This window comes from Panthera pardus, unplaced genomic scaffold (assembly GCF_024362965.1).
Source record: "Panthera pardus isolate Hobbes unplaced genomic scaffold, ASM2436296v1 HiC_scaffold_20, whole genome shotgun sequence".
Taxonomy (NCBI): domain Eukaryota; kingdom Metazoa; phylum Chordata; class Mammalia; order Carnivora; family Felidae; genus Panthera; species Panthera pardus.
In genome coordinates this window covers 29,096,177-29,110,852 of record NW_026526766.1, presented here as the reverse complement: position 1 = coordinate 29,110,852, position 14,676 = coordinate 29,096,177, and the positions used below count along the sequence as shown (strand labels likewise).

The 14,676-nt window shown below is 39.5% G+C and overlaps 1 protein-coding gene across 5 annotated transcripts in view; it reads left to right on the top strand.

The window, feature by feature from the left end:
- The window catches only part of FANCC (FA complementation group C), a 278,492-nt gene that overhangs the window by 170,435 nt on the left and 93,381 nt on the right, over positions 1-14,676 (top strand). For all 5 annotated transcript variants that reach the window (XM_019423448.2, XM_019423449.2, XM_019423451.2 and 2 more), the window contains 2 exons: positions 12,946-13,059; positions 13,945-14,009. In XM_019423448.2, the coding sequence (XP_019278993.2) occupies positions 12,946-13,059; positions 13,945-14,009 (179 nt within the window). The remainder of the gene's footprint in view (positions 1-12,945; positions 13,060-13,944; positions 14,010-14,676) is intronic.

The following is a 14,676-nucleotide window of genomic DNA, read 5'->3' as shown; positions in this document are numbered from 1 at the left end:
AGTTCTATTGGCCGACAACTGATAGACCAGATGCTTTGGTAAAGGCTTGAGAGAAGATAAGATTAAACATGTTGTGCTATACCTTGAGGATTAAATTTTTTGGTCAAAATTTATTATTTTATCCTGTAATGAGGTCACAGAGGAATCCCGCAGTGATTATATTGTTCAGTAACTGTAAATGAGCAATTCATTCTATTTATTTTTATTAAGCTAGTGTTTATTTTTATTTTTTTTCTTAATTTTTTTTATGTCTTTATTTTATTTTGAGAGAGAGACAAAGTGCAAGCAGAGAAGGGGCAGAATGAGAGGGAGACAGAATCTGAAGCAGGCTCCAGGCTCTGAGCTGTCAGCACAGAGCCCAAGGTGGTGAACCCACAGAAGTCTGACGCTTAACCTACTGAGCCACCCAGGCGCCCCAGGCTAGTGTTTATTGAATGCCTATTATGTGCAATGTAGTGGGCTAGCTTTTGCTCTAAGGAATATAAAGATAGTAAGACTGTCCCTTTCTTGGGGAGCCGGTGGGCTAATGAGTAGAAGAGGAAACAGGTAACTATGGTGCAAGGCAGAACTTGGTAGGCACTGTCAGAGAACTACAAATAGGATACCATGGAGGTTTCAGGAGAGTACGATTTCATCCTGTCAGGCACTGGAACAGGAGTTTGGAGAAAGATGGGTTTTTGAAAAATATGTGTAATTTTGGCAGCTAGAAATGTGTGGAGGTTGTTGGATTTCTCAGGATAAGGAAATGGTATGGAGGTGGGAAAGGGGAGGATGAATGTGGTGACCAGCAGGGAGCCTGCTGTCACCAGAATGCAGAGATCAAAGAGAAAGACCAGGAGAAGTAAGTTTGGCCAGGTGAGCTGAAGCCCTGTGTGGTGCAGGGGCGGGAGAGGTAGGGGGTGAGCTGTGCTGAGGCATCCAGCAAGGGCTGGGAGCAGGAGGATTGACAGGAGTATTTGCCATGTGTCTTTGCTCTGCCTACTATGGCCTTTCCCATAGTTCTTTCCCACCAGTTCTCTCTCTCTTTCCCTAGTTGTTTTCTCTGTCCGTCCCATTACACAGCCTATCTTCTCTCTTTCCCTGCCTCCTTCCCCTCACTCTTGCTGTCCTTACCCAGCTATCAGAATCAGCCCAGAAGTCATCATCTCTGGGAGCACTCTGAAACCCTACAGTTGGAATTAATCATTACTTCCTCTGTTCCCACAGTGATTGTCTTACCCCCTCGTTGTAGCACTTACTGCATTCTGTCTTCTATTACGGCTGTTTCCATCTCCATCTCCCTTCCATGGGCTGCAGGGGCTTCATTTCCCAATACCGTAGGAGAGTGGCTTGAATACAGATCATACTCAAAATGTTTGTTGAATGAATAAGGGATCTTTGTTTAAACAGTTTTTTATTTATAGTATGTATAAAGAGCTAGATGCAATAGAGACCAAAGTGATGGAAATTCTAAAAGACTTTAAGGATCAGATGAAGAAATTGTTTGGAGAAGCATGAAATATGTGCTCTGTCTCAGTTCAAGAAGATTGACCACAGTTTGGCTCTCCTAACCCTCTGCCTGAGCAGAAACCACAGCCCTTCTTCCACAACCCAACAGTGAGCCAAACCACAGCCTCATTGGTCCAACTTTCCTAACCCGCTTGTGAATGTGCTGCCTGTTCAAGATAGAGCAGATACAGTGAGGTGAGGACAAAAAGAGCACCTGAAAACAAGGGCAGTGGATTTTCCTCTGGTTTATTTAAAATGTCTCTCCTTAATGAAAGTTCACCATAAATGGTATAAGCATTTTTAAAATGGCTTTTTAAATACTAGCAGAGTTCTTAAAACTCCTGCATGAATCAAAATTGGACTTCAGATGTTTTGCCCACAGCTGTGTTCATTACTGCACCTTCCACCCTTGAAGGATCTTAGACCACAGCCAGGATGATTGAATGATTTGCACTTTTTCTTTAAGCCCTTCAAGTCAGAGCCTGTTTGTTTACATTCATGTCCTTTTTGTTGATATTGATTCCTGTATTCAGAAACCCAGTTCTTCATAAGTTCATTAGTAAAATGAGAAGATTGAAATAGAGAATCTCCAAGACTGCTCTGTTGGCATTTACAAAAGAATCAATTATCATACGACTGTAGGAATGAATTTTTGTCCAGGCGTTAGATGCCTCCAGAATCTTGAATGGTTTTGTGTTTAATGGTTTTCTGGTAGCCACTAGGTGGCAGTAAAAAAAATTCTTAACAATGAGAAGTGCTTGTCAGTTTTTAAGTTTACTTTATTTATTTTTATTTATTTATTTATTTTTTTTTTTATTTTTTATTTTTTTTTAATATATGAAATTTACTGTCAAATTGGTTTCCATACAACACCCAGTGCTCATCCCAAAAGGTGCCCTCCTCAATACCCATCACCCACCCTGCCCTCCCTCCCACCCTGCCCTCCCTCCTACCCCCCATCAACCCTCAGTTTGTTCTCAGTTTTTAACAGTCTCTTATGCTTTGGCTCTCTCCCACTCTAACCTCTTTTTTTTTTTTTTTTTCTTCCCCTCCCCCATGGGTTTCTGTTATGTTTCTCAGGATCCACATAAGAGTGAAACCATATGGTATCTGTCTTTCTCTGTATGGCTTATTTCACTTAGCATCACACTCTCCAGTTCCATCCATGTTGCTACAAAAGGCCATATTTCATTTTTTCTCATTGCCACGTAGTATTCCATTGTGTATATAAACCACAATTTCTTTATCCATTCATCAGTTGATGGACATTTAGGCTCTTTCCATAATTTGGCTATTGTTGAGAGTGCCGCTATAAACATTGGGGTACAGGTGCCCCTATGCATCAGTACTCCTGTATCCCTTGGATAAATTCCTAGCAGTGCTATTGCTGGGTCATAGGGTAGGTCTATTTTTAATTTTCTGAGGAACCTCCACACTGCTTTCCAGAGCGGCTGCACCAATTTGCATTCCCACCAACAGTGCAAGAGGGTTCCTGTTTCTCCACATCCTCTCCAGCATCTATAGTCTCCTGATTTCTTCATTTTGGCCACTCTGACTGGCGTGAGCTCAGTGGTATCTGAGTGTGGTTTTGATTTGTATTTCCCTGATAAGGAGCGACGTTGAACATCTTTTCATGTGCCTGTTGGCCATCCGGATGTCTTCTTTAGAGAAGTGTCTATTCATGTTTTCTGCCCATTTCTTCACTGGGTTATTTGTTTTTCGGGTGTGGAGTTTGATGAGCTCTTTATAGATTTTGGATACTAGCCCTTTGTCCGATGTGTCATTTGCAAATATCTTTTCCCATTCCGTTGGTTGCCTTTTAGTTTTGTTGGTTGTTTCCTTTGCTGTGCAGAAGCTTTTTATCTTCATAAGGTCCCAGTAATTCACTTTTGCTTTTAATTCCCTTGCCTTTGGGGATGTGCCGAGTAAGAGATTGCTACGGCTGAGGTCAGAGAGGTCTTTTCCTGCTTTCTCCTCTAAGGTTTTGATGGTTTCCTGTCTCACATTCAGGTCCTTTATCCATTTTGAGTTTATTTTTGTGAATGGTGTGAGAAAGTGGTCTAGTTTCAACCTTCTGCATGTTGCTGTCCAGTTCTCCCAGCACCATTTGTTAAAGAGACTGTCTTTTTTCCATTGGATGTTCTTTCCTGCTTTGTCAAAGATGAGTTGGCCATACGTTTGTGGGTCTAGTTCTGGGGTTTCTATTCTATTCCATTGGTCTATGTGTCTGTTTTTATGCCAATACCATGCTGTCTTGATGATGACAGCTTTGTAGTAGAGGCTAAAGTCTGGGATTGTGATGCCTCCTGCTTTGGTCTTCTTCTTCAAAATTACTTTGGCTATTCGGGGCCTTTTGTGGTTCCATATGAATTTTAGGATTGCTTGTTCTAGTTTCGAGAAGAATGCTGGTGCAATTTTGATTGGGATTGCATTGAATGTGTAGATAGCTTTGGGTAGTATTGACATTTTGACAATATTTATTCTTCCAATCCATGAGCAGGGAATGTCTTTCCATTTCTTTATATCTTCTTCAATTACCTGCATAAGCTTTCTATAGTTTTCAGCATACAGATCTTTTACATCTTTGGTTAGATTTATTCCTAGGTATTTTATGCTTCTTGGTGCAATTGTGAATGGGATCAGTTTCTTCATTTGTCTTTCTGTTGCTTCATTGTTAGTGTATAAGAATGCAACTGATTTCTGCACATTGATTTTGTATCCTGCAACTTTGCTGAATTCATGTATCAGTTCTGGCAGACTTTTGGTGGAGTCTGTCGGATTTTCCATGTATAATATCATGTCATCTGCAAAAAGCGAAAGCTTGACTTCATCTTTGCCAATTTTGATGCCTTTGATTTCCTTTTGTTGTCTGATTGCTGATGCTAGAACTTCCAGCACTATATTAAACAGCAGCGGTGACAGTGGGCATCCCTGTCGTGTTCCTGATCTCAGGGAAAAAGCTCTCAGTTTTTCCCCGTTGAGGATGATGTTAGCTGTGGGCTTTTCATAAATGGCCTTTATGATCTTTAAGTATGTTCCTTCTATCCCGACTTTCTCAAGGGTTTTTATCAAGAAAGGGTGCTGGATTTTGTCAAAGGCCTTTTCTGCATCGATTGACAGGATCATATGGTTCTTCTCTTTTTTTTTGTTAATGTGATGTATCACGTTGATCGATTTGCGAATGTTGAACCAGCCCTGCATCCCAGGAATGAATCCCACTTGATCATGGTGAATAATTCTTTTTATATGCTGTTGAATTCGATTTGCTAGTATCTTATTAAGAATTTTTGCATCCATATTCATCAGGGATATTGGCCTGTAGTTCTCTTTTTTTACTGGGTCTCTGTCTGGTTTAGGAATCAAAGTAATACTGGCTTCATAGAATGAGTCTGGAAGTTTTCCTTCCCTTTCTATTTCTTGGAATAGCTTGAGAAGGATAGGTATTATCTCTGCTTTAAATGTCTGGTAGAACTCCCCTGGGAAGCCATCTGGTCCTGGACTCTTATTTGTTGGGAGATTTTTGATAACCGATTCAATTTCTTCGCTGGTTATGGGTCTGTTCAAGCTTTCTATTTCCTCCTGATTGAGTTTTGGAAGAGTGTGGGTGTTTAGGAATTTGTCCATTTCTTCCAGGTTGTCCAATTTGCTGGCATATAATTTTTCATAGTATTCCCTGATAATTGTTTGTATCTCTGAGGGATTGGTTGTAATCATTCCATTTTCATTCATGATTTTATCTATTTGGGTCATCTCCCTTTTCTTTTTGAGAAGCCTGGCTAGAGGTTTGTCAATTTTGTTTATTTTTTCAAAAAACCAACTCTTGGTTTCGTTGATCTGCTCTACAGTTTTTTTAGATTCTATATTGTTTATTTCTGCTCTGATCTTTATTATTTCTCTTCTTCTGCTCGGTTTAGGCTGCCTTTGCTGTTCTGCTTCTATTTCCTTTAGGTGTGCTGTTAGATTTTGTATTTGGGATTTTTCTTGTTTCTTGAGATAGGCCTGGATTGCAATGTATTTTCCTCTCAGGACTGCCTTCGCTGCATCCCAAAGCGTTTGGATTGTTGTATTTTCATTTTCGTTTGTTTCCATATATGTTTTAATTTCTTCTCTAATTGCCTGGTTGACCCACTCATTCGTTAGTAGGGTGTTCTTTAACCTCCATGCTTTTGGAGGTTTTCCAGACTTTTTCCTGTGGTTGATTTCAAGCTTCAGAGCATTGTGGTCTGAAAGTATGCATGGTATAATTTCAATTCTTGTAAACTTATGAAGGGCTGTTTTGTGACCCAGTATATGATCTATCTTGGAGAATGTTCCATGTGCACTCGAGAAGAAAGTATATTCTGTTGCTTTGGGATGCAGAGTTCTAAATATATCTGTCAAGTCCATCTGATCCAATGTATCATTCAGGGCCCTTGTTTCTTTATTGACTGTGTGTCTAGATGATCTATCCATTTCTGTAAGTGGGGTGTTAAAGTCCCCTGCAATGACCACATTCTTATCAATAAGGTTGCTTATGTTTATGAGTAATTGTTTTATATATCTGGGGGCTCGGGTATTTGGCGCATAGACATTTATAATAGTTAGCTCTTCCTGGTGGATAGACCCTGTGATTATTATATAATGCCCTTCTTCATCTCTTGTTACAGCCTTTAATTTAAAGTCTAGTTTGTCTGATATAAGTATGGCTACTCCAGCTTTCTTTTGGCTTCCAGGAGCATGATAAATAGTTCTCCATCCCCTCACTCTCAATCTAAAGGTGTCCTCAGATCTAAAATGAGTCTCTTGTAGACAGCAAATAGATGGGTCTTGTTTTTTTATCCATTCTGATACCCTATGTCTTTTAGTTGGCGCATTTAATCCATTTACATTCAGTGTTATTATAGAAAGATATGGGTTTAGAGTCATTGTGATGTCTGTATGTTTTATGCTTGTAGTGATGTCTCTGGTACTTTGTCTCACAGGATCCCCCTTAGGATCTCTTGTAGGGCTGGTTTCGTGGTGACAAATTCCTTCAGTTTTTGTTTGTTTGGGAAGACCTTTATCTCTCCTTCTATTCTAAATGACAGACTTGCTGGATAAAGGATTCTCGGCTGCATATTTTTTCTGTTTAGCACACTGTAGATATCGTGCCAAGCCTTTCTGGCCTGCCAAGTTTCAAAGGAGAGATCAGTCACGAGTCTTATAGGTCTCCCTTTATATGTGAGGGCACGTTTATCCCTTGCTGCTTTCAGAATTTTCTCTTTATCCTTGTATTTTGCCAGTTTCACTATGATATGTCGTGCAGAAGATCGATTCAAGTTACGTCTGAAGGGAGTTCTCTGTGCCTCTTGGATTTCAATGCCTTTTTCCTTCCCCAGTTCAGGGAAGTTCTCAGCTATAATTTGTTCAAGTACCCCTTCAGCACCCTTCCCTCTCTCTTCCTCCTCTGGGATACCAATTATGCGTATATTATTTTTTTTTAGTGTATCACTTAGTTCTCTAATTTTCCCCTCATACTCCTGGATTTTTTTATCTGTCTTTCTTTCAGCTTCCTCTCTCTCCATAACTTTATCTTCTAGTTCACCTATTCTCTCCTCTGCCTCTTCAAGCCGAGCCATCGTGGATTCCATTTTGTTTTGCAATTCGTTTAAAGCGTTTTTCAACTCCTCGTGACTGTTCCTTAGTCCCTCGATCTTTGTGGCAAGAGATTCTCTGCTGTCCTGTATACTGTTTTCAAGCCCAGCGATTAATTTTATGACTATTATTCTAAATTCACTTTCTGTTATATTATTTAAATCCTTTTTGATCAGTTCATTAGCTGTTGTTATTTCCTGGAGATTGTTCTGAGGGGAATTCTTCCGTTTGGTCATTTTGGAGAGTCCCTGGCGTGGTGAGGACCTGCAGTGCACTTCCCCTGTGCTGTGGTGTATAACTGGAGTTAGTGGGCGGGGCCGCAGTCCCACCCGATGTCTGCCCCCAGCCCACTGCTGGGGCCACAGTCAGACTGGTGTGTGCCTTCTCTTCCCCTCTCCTAGGGGCGGGATTCACTGTGGGGTGGCGTGTCCCGTCCGGGCTACTTGCACACTGCCAGGTTTGTGTTGCTGGGGATCTGGCGTATTAGCTGGGGTGGGTAGGCAAGGTGCACGGGGGCTGGAGGGGCAGGCTTAGCTCGCTTCTCCTTAGGTGATCCACTTCAGGAGGAGCCCTGTGGCAGCGGGAGGGAGTCAGATCCGCTGCCGGAGGTTTGGCTCCGCAGAAGCACAGAGTTGGGTGTTTGCGCGGAGCGAGCAAGTTCCCTGGCAGGAACTGGTTCCCTTTGGGATTTTGGCTGGGGGATGGGCAGGGGAGATGGCGCTGGTGAGCGCCTTTGTTCCCCGCCAAGCTGAGCTCTGCCGTCCGGGGGCTCAGCAGCTCTCCCTCCCTTTGTCCTCCAGCCTTCCCGCTTTCCGAGCAGAGCTGTTAACTTCTGACCTCCCAGACGCTAAGTCGCGCTTGCTGTGGGAACACAGTCCGTCCGGCCCCTCCGCTTTTGCCAGCCAGACTCGGGGGCTCTGCTTGGCCGGCGAGCCGCCCCTCCGCCCCGGCTCCCTCCCGCCAGTCTGTGGAGCGCGCACCGCCTCGCCGCCCTTCCTACCCTCTTCCGTGGGCCTCTGGTCTGCGCTTGACTCCGGAGACTCCCTTCTGCTAATCCTCTGGCGGTTTTCTGGGTTCTTTAGGCAGGTGTAGGTGGAATCTAAGTGATCGGCAGGACGCGCTGTGAGCCCCGCGTCCTCCTACGCCGCCATCTTCCGGAACCCCCCCTAAGTTTACTTTAAAGAAGAGATTTGAAGGTCTAAAGTTTGAGGTGTCTGGAAGTTATGTAACCATAGCCAGACCTCAGTATGCTGTTTCTCAGGACCTATGCTTATTTTATCCAGGAATAAAACTCTCTTGGCCCTCCATAGCAGTTTGTATTAGGGAATTATGGGAAAAACAGACATAAGTTAAAGCATGTAATTTTATTTTATTTTTTAAATTTTTTTACATTTATTTATTTTTGAGAGACAGAGTGAGACAAAGTGAGAGTGGGGGAGAGGCAGAGAGAGAGGGAGACACAGGATTGGAAGCAGGCTCCAGGCTCTGAGCTGTCAGCACAGAGCCCGACGCTGGCCTTGAACCCACAGACCGTGAGATCATGACCTGAGTCGAAGTTGGACGCTCAAGAGACTGAGCCACCCAGGCTCCCCGCATGTCATTTTATTTTACAAAACATTTTTTATGATAAAAAGTAAGCCGTAGAGGATCTTAAGCTGAAGACCAATCAGATTTGCATTGTTACGATAAAAAAAACTATTCAAGCTGCCTCATGCAGAGTGGATATAGGGAGGTTCCTTATATAAGTTTTGGCCATAGAGTAAGTAACCCCAGCTTTGGTAATAGTAGAAACTTTGGAAATGCAGATAGTTTAAAGAAGAAATTTTAAATTGCTACTAGAAAAAAATCCGTTTTAACTATTTGTTACATTTCTTCCTAGCATTTTTTTTCCATACAAAATTAAAATCACATCAAACACAGTTTGACACCTTGCTTTTTAAATTGTTACATTGTCTTTTCCTGGGTCATTAAATATCTTTTTACAACATAATTCACACTGTTGGATAAACCATGATGAATTCAACCAGTTCAGTGTTGTGTGGAGTACTTTTGTTGCTTGCAGTTTTTCACTGTTATGAGTAATCCTGCTTATGAACCTAAAACATTCATTAAGATATATTCTTGGAAATTAAATAACTGGGTTAAAGGATATGAATTTTAAGGTTTTGGCTACATAACATCAAGTGACTTCCCAGAAAGGCTTTATAAATTTGTGCTCCCAACAACAGCAGAGTACCCCTCTCACCACATCCTTGCCAACACTGAATATTACAGTATGGGTTTTTTTGTTTGTTTTTATTTTTTAAACAGGTCAAGCAGCGGGGTGGGGAACTAATATTTATAGCATTTGATTTTTTAAAAATCAGTTTCTACCTATATCATTTTGGGAATTTAGGCCAGGACAGGTCTGACAATTAGGTTGTTTTCATTTTTCCAAGACCTTAGGTGTTGCATAATACAGGCATTGTGAATACTATCTAGGGAACTGTTTATGGCTACTTTAAACATTCTCAGGAATTAGTTACAATCCTTGGTCACCCCCTCTGAATCTATTGAATGTCCTAGATTTTTTTTTTTTTTTTAACTTTCATTGGCTCAGCTACCAAAGTAACTCGTGCACTTTTGGGAAGCCAGCCTCCACTCATTGGTCCAAGGCCCAGGATGTGAGTGCTTCTGGGAGGCACTGGATTTATAGGGGAAAGCCTTGGCATGGTTTTCCTTAGGATCTACAGTCGTAACTGATTCTTAACTGTTGCAGCCTTGAAATCAATTTCCTTCTATTGTACATACACTGCATTACTTTTTATGCCAACTAGGTCTGTAGTACTTTGTGCTTTAACTTTTTAAGGGTCAATCGTGTGAATTATAATGATAGTAGCCACCTGTTTATAGGTGGCTTAATTGAAACTTGCTTAATTGAATTTTTATTAAAAATTTGATTTCTGGGATTTTAACTGAGATGCCATACTTAGAGAACTTAGCACAATATTTCACACATGGAAAGCACTCAGTAAATTTTAGTTGTCTTAACTGTTAGAATTCCCTCAAGAAGTGACATTTAAACAGGTCTGGAAGAACCTTCATGGCAGAGAGAGTAGGACATCGTAAAGTCCTGAGGGGCCAAAGAGCCTACAGCCCTATGTAGCTTCAAACAAGCCAGTGAGGGAGAGTCAGCCTTTGGTGTTTTTGATGCTTATTAAGTGTGATGGTAGGTGAAATTTATTATATTATTTTATTTCCCTAGGTTTAGTCCTATCTAAGTATATGTGTATGGACTCACAAATTTAGATGCACATACACAAGTTTATTTTATCTTGTAATGTGTATTTACAGAATGCAGTGCAGGAGTTAAGAAAAAAAATAAAGTGGCTTATTTCCCTGTGAATATATGAAAAACCACTGAGTTGTATACTTTAAAGAGTAGACTTAATAGTATATGAATTATATCTCAATAAAGCTACTACTAAAAAACAAAATGTTTCCAAGTATAACACTTTTTCAAAAAGTAAATTTTTTTTCCCGAGTATAAAAATAGTACACATACATGCATAGGAAACTGGAAAATATACCAAAGTAGAAAGAAGGAAAAATATAGGGGTGCCTGGGTGGCTCAGTGGGTTGAGCGTCAGACTCTTGGTTTTGGCTCAGACTGTGATCCCAGCGTTGTGGGATCAAGCCCTGTGTCGGGCTCCGTGCTGACCGTGAAGCCTGCTTGAGATATTCTCTCTCTTTCTCTCTCTCTGTCTCTCTCCGTCCCTCTGCCCCTCTTCCTGCTTGCACTCTCTCCCTCTCTTAAAGGAACAAAAAAAAAAAAAAAAAAAAAGGAAAGAAAGAAAGAAAAAATATATGTCCATAATAGTACCATCACAGAGACTATTAATATTTGATGATAGTTTCTTCATTATTTTTTCATTTCCATGTATGGTGTGGATTATTTTTAAATTGATGAGATTGTTTCTGTGTATTAAAATTTGCATCTTCCTTTCTTCATTTAAAATTGTAGTATAACCATTTAAAATGCTCTCATAAATTCTTTATGAACATTTTAATGGTTTACAATGAGCCACTGAATGAGGGTATGATAAATTAGTCTCTGCTGTTAGACATTTTTCACTGAGAAAGAACATTGTAGTGAACATCTTTTGAGTATAATCCCCATCGTCATATTTAGGTTTATTTCCTTAAATGTGTGCCAGGTACATTAAAACTTCTGAATGCTTTTAAAAAACCTTTAATATATATTTTCAAGTTGATCTCTATAAGGCAGGCCTCTATTAATCTATAAGGCGCCTTTGTTCAGGTTATAAACCTCTGGGCAGACATAGCCCTGGCAGTCCAAGCTTGGGGTGGGTTATAGGCTGTGTTATACCCACTCACACTCTCTGGGGGTGCCTCAGTGTGGTTCACAGCAGCAGGATATATGGATACCCATTTATATTTTAATAGCTCACACAGAGTACCTGTTTCAGAGAACCCAGATGAGCATTTGGTATTTAGGTCTGTAAAAATCTTTAATTCATTAAGTGAAAAATGGTATGTTAATGCTTAAATTTACCCTTTGAGTTTATGAGGGTGAAGAATTTATCCATGTGTTTCGTGCACGTTCGTATTTTGTCTTATGAATTATCTGTTCATACTCATTTTTTATGTGTGTTCTTAGTGTTTGTCATATGATATTTTGCACAAGAATTTGACTACTTATGGTTATATGTTATTGTTAAAATTCTTCCTAGGTTTTGCTTATATTATTTTCTGAAGACACAAGATTTTATTTCTATTTAGAACAACCAATGATTTGCTCTCTTAATTTTCAGTTTACAAAGTTCTTCCCCATTCATTTTTTAAAAAAAATTTTTTTGATGTTTATTTATTTTTGAGACAGTGTGACACAGCATGAGCAGGGGAGGGGCAGAGAGAGAGGGAGACACAGAATCTGAGCAGGCTCCAGGCTCTGAGCTGTCAGCACAGAGCCCGACGCGGGACTTGAACTCACAAACCATGAGATCATGACCTGAGCCGAAGTCAGACCCTTAACCAGCTGAACCACCCAGGCACCCCTTACTTCATTTTTACATTGATCCCTTTAATTTACATTAAGTTCAGGTATATTTTAATGAATGACATAAGGTACAAATCTAATTTTTTAAAATATTTTTCCCAGAGCACCATTTATTAATTCATAATCTTTCCCTAGTAATTTGTGGTGTGTTCCTTGTCATGTGTTAAATTATTGTATCTACTTTGATAAAAATATTTTGCTGAGTTAAAAACAATAAAGATCACATTCTTAATATGGGTAAGCATTGTTCATTCATTATTTTTGCTTCACTGTTAACATTTGTTTAAAATGATCTATTTTGGGGACACCTGAGTGGCTCAGTTGGTTGATCATCCAACTCTTGATCTCTTGATCTTGAGCCCGTGTTGAGCTCTGCCCTGAGCATGGAGCCTGTTTGAGATTCTCCCTCTCCCTCTCTGGCTCTCCCTCTCTTTGGCTGTCTCTCTCTCTCCTTCCATCCCCCCCTCTCCTTCTCTCTGTCTCTCCCTCTTTCCCCACCCCCCCAGATGTTCTCCCCCACCTGTGTGCTCTCTCTTGCTCTCTATAAAAATAAAGAGAAAAAATAGAATAGTAAAATAAATGACCTATTTTAATATGATAATTTTAAGGCCAACTTATTTCTTTATATCTTGAATCCATATGAACTGGGTATTTGGACAAACTAAGGTTACTCCTTTCATAGAGATCACCGCATTTACAGAGGACATGGGTTCTAGGCATTATATGTAATAAGCACATGCCACTTGCACTCACTTTTAATAACTTTTTCTGTTTATGTTTTTAAGGGCTTGCTATCTCATGTACTGTCAGCATTCAAATTTGATACAAAAGAAGTTGGTCTTTTTATTCAAGGTCTTGGATATGCACCTGCAGATTACTATTCTGGTTTGCTTAAAAATGTGAGTATTTTTAATGTATTGAAATTTTTGTTGCTTAATGTACCATCAGCAAAAAGGGTAAATGGAAATATTTCACTCTTCCAGGAGAGATGTTTAACTTTTCTCTGTTTATCTCTTCTTACCTTGGGCAGACTTATAGCCATATAAGGAAGAAACCTGAGGTGGGAGATTCTGAGAAAAAAGAGGGAAACCAGGAGAGGTTATTCTAAATCACCCAACCCCTTTCTTCTCTTAACAGATCTCATTTATTCTCTCAAAGATTTTTGGAAGAAGAGATTTCCTTAAACAATGTAAACACACCCTTTTACTGTTGGACGCATTTTGTATTTAAAATTCCTGATAGGAATTTATGTTAAAGCAAAAAATTCAATAAATGACAGTGTTGTAAATAGTGTTATATATTCTCATCTTAGTATTAAAGCTATGTTTTCTTCTGCCTTGAATTTTAGCCAAATTCAAGAAATTTTAATTTATGATCTTAACATAACTCTTCTAAATAATGTTTGTTAACTTTTCTGGTCTTTTGGAAACTTTATACATAAATAGAATTTTTAAAAGATAAAGTACTAAATTAGGCAAGAAAAAATAAGCTAACTTTAATGTGGTTTTTTTTTAACGGGTTTGGTTTTCTTAGGAAATTAATGATCTATTATTCATTTGCTTACATTGGAATGCAGAATAACAGACATTAAAAATAAAATCCAGGTTATTTGTAAATGTGACTTGGCACTGCTTTCTTTTCATTTTGACAAAGTAAAACAAGGAGAGGACGGGTAGGGGAGAGTAGGGAATCTCAACGGAAATATCACTCACACCAAGAAAAATAGAACTGATGTAATCCTGTTTTGCAGTGTGAGTTAACCTGCAACTGATTTTGTTTTACAGATGGTTTTATCATTAGTGTCTGAACTCCGAGAGAATCATCTTAATGGATTTAACACTCAAAGGCGGTAGGTGTTAAACTAAACATCCCCCTTCTCAAGTTTCAAAATGTATCAGTTTGGTTATGAGAGAAAAAATTTATAATTCTTAGGAAAATCATGTCATAGTTACAGTTATATTCTGTGTGAAGAGATTATTTATACATGGCAAATTTGTGAATTTTATGAAACTTTCTTTTTTAAATCACTATTCTTTCAGCTTTTTAGGGCAGTAAATCATGCAACGTCCCTTGTGACCCTGAGTAAAAATCCCTACACATACAGTAAGGGATACACAAACAAAGGAAGGACTCAGTTCAGAGAGTGTGTGTATGTGTTTGTGTTATACATACAGTATACATACACACACAAACAGTATTTCCAAGGCCACAGATAGTTGATGTGCATATATGACTTAATACAGCATCCTTTCTTAATAAAAACCCTCAAGAAAGTTGGGATAGAAGGAACATACTTAAGCATCATAAAAGCCATTTATGAAAAGCTGACAGCTAATATCATCCTCAATGGGGAAAAACTGAGAGCTTTGCCCCTGAGATCAGGAACAGGACAGGGATATCCTCTCTCATCACTGTTGTTTACCAGAGTGTTGGAAGTCCTAACATCAGCAATCAGCCAACAAAATGAAATAAAAGGCATCAAAATTGGCAAAGAAGAAGTCAAACTTTCACTTTTC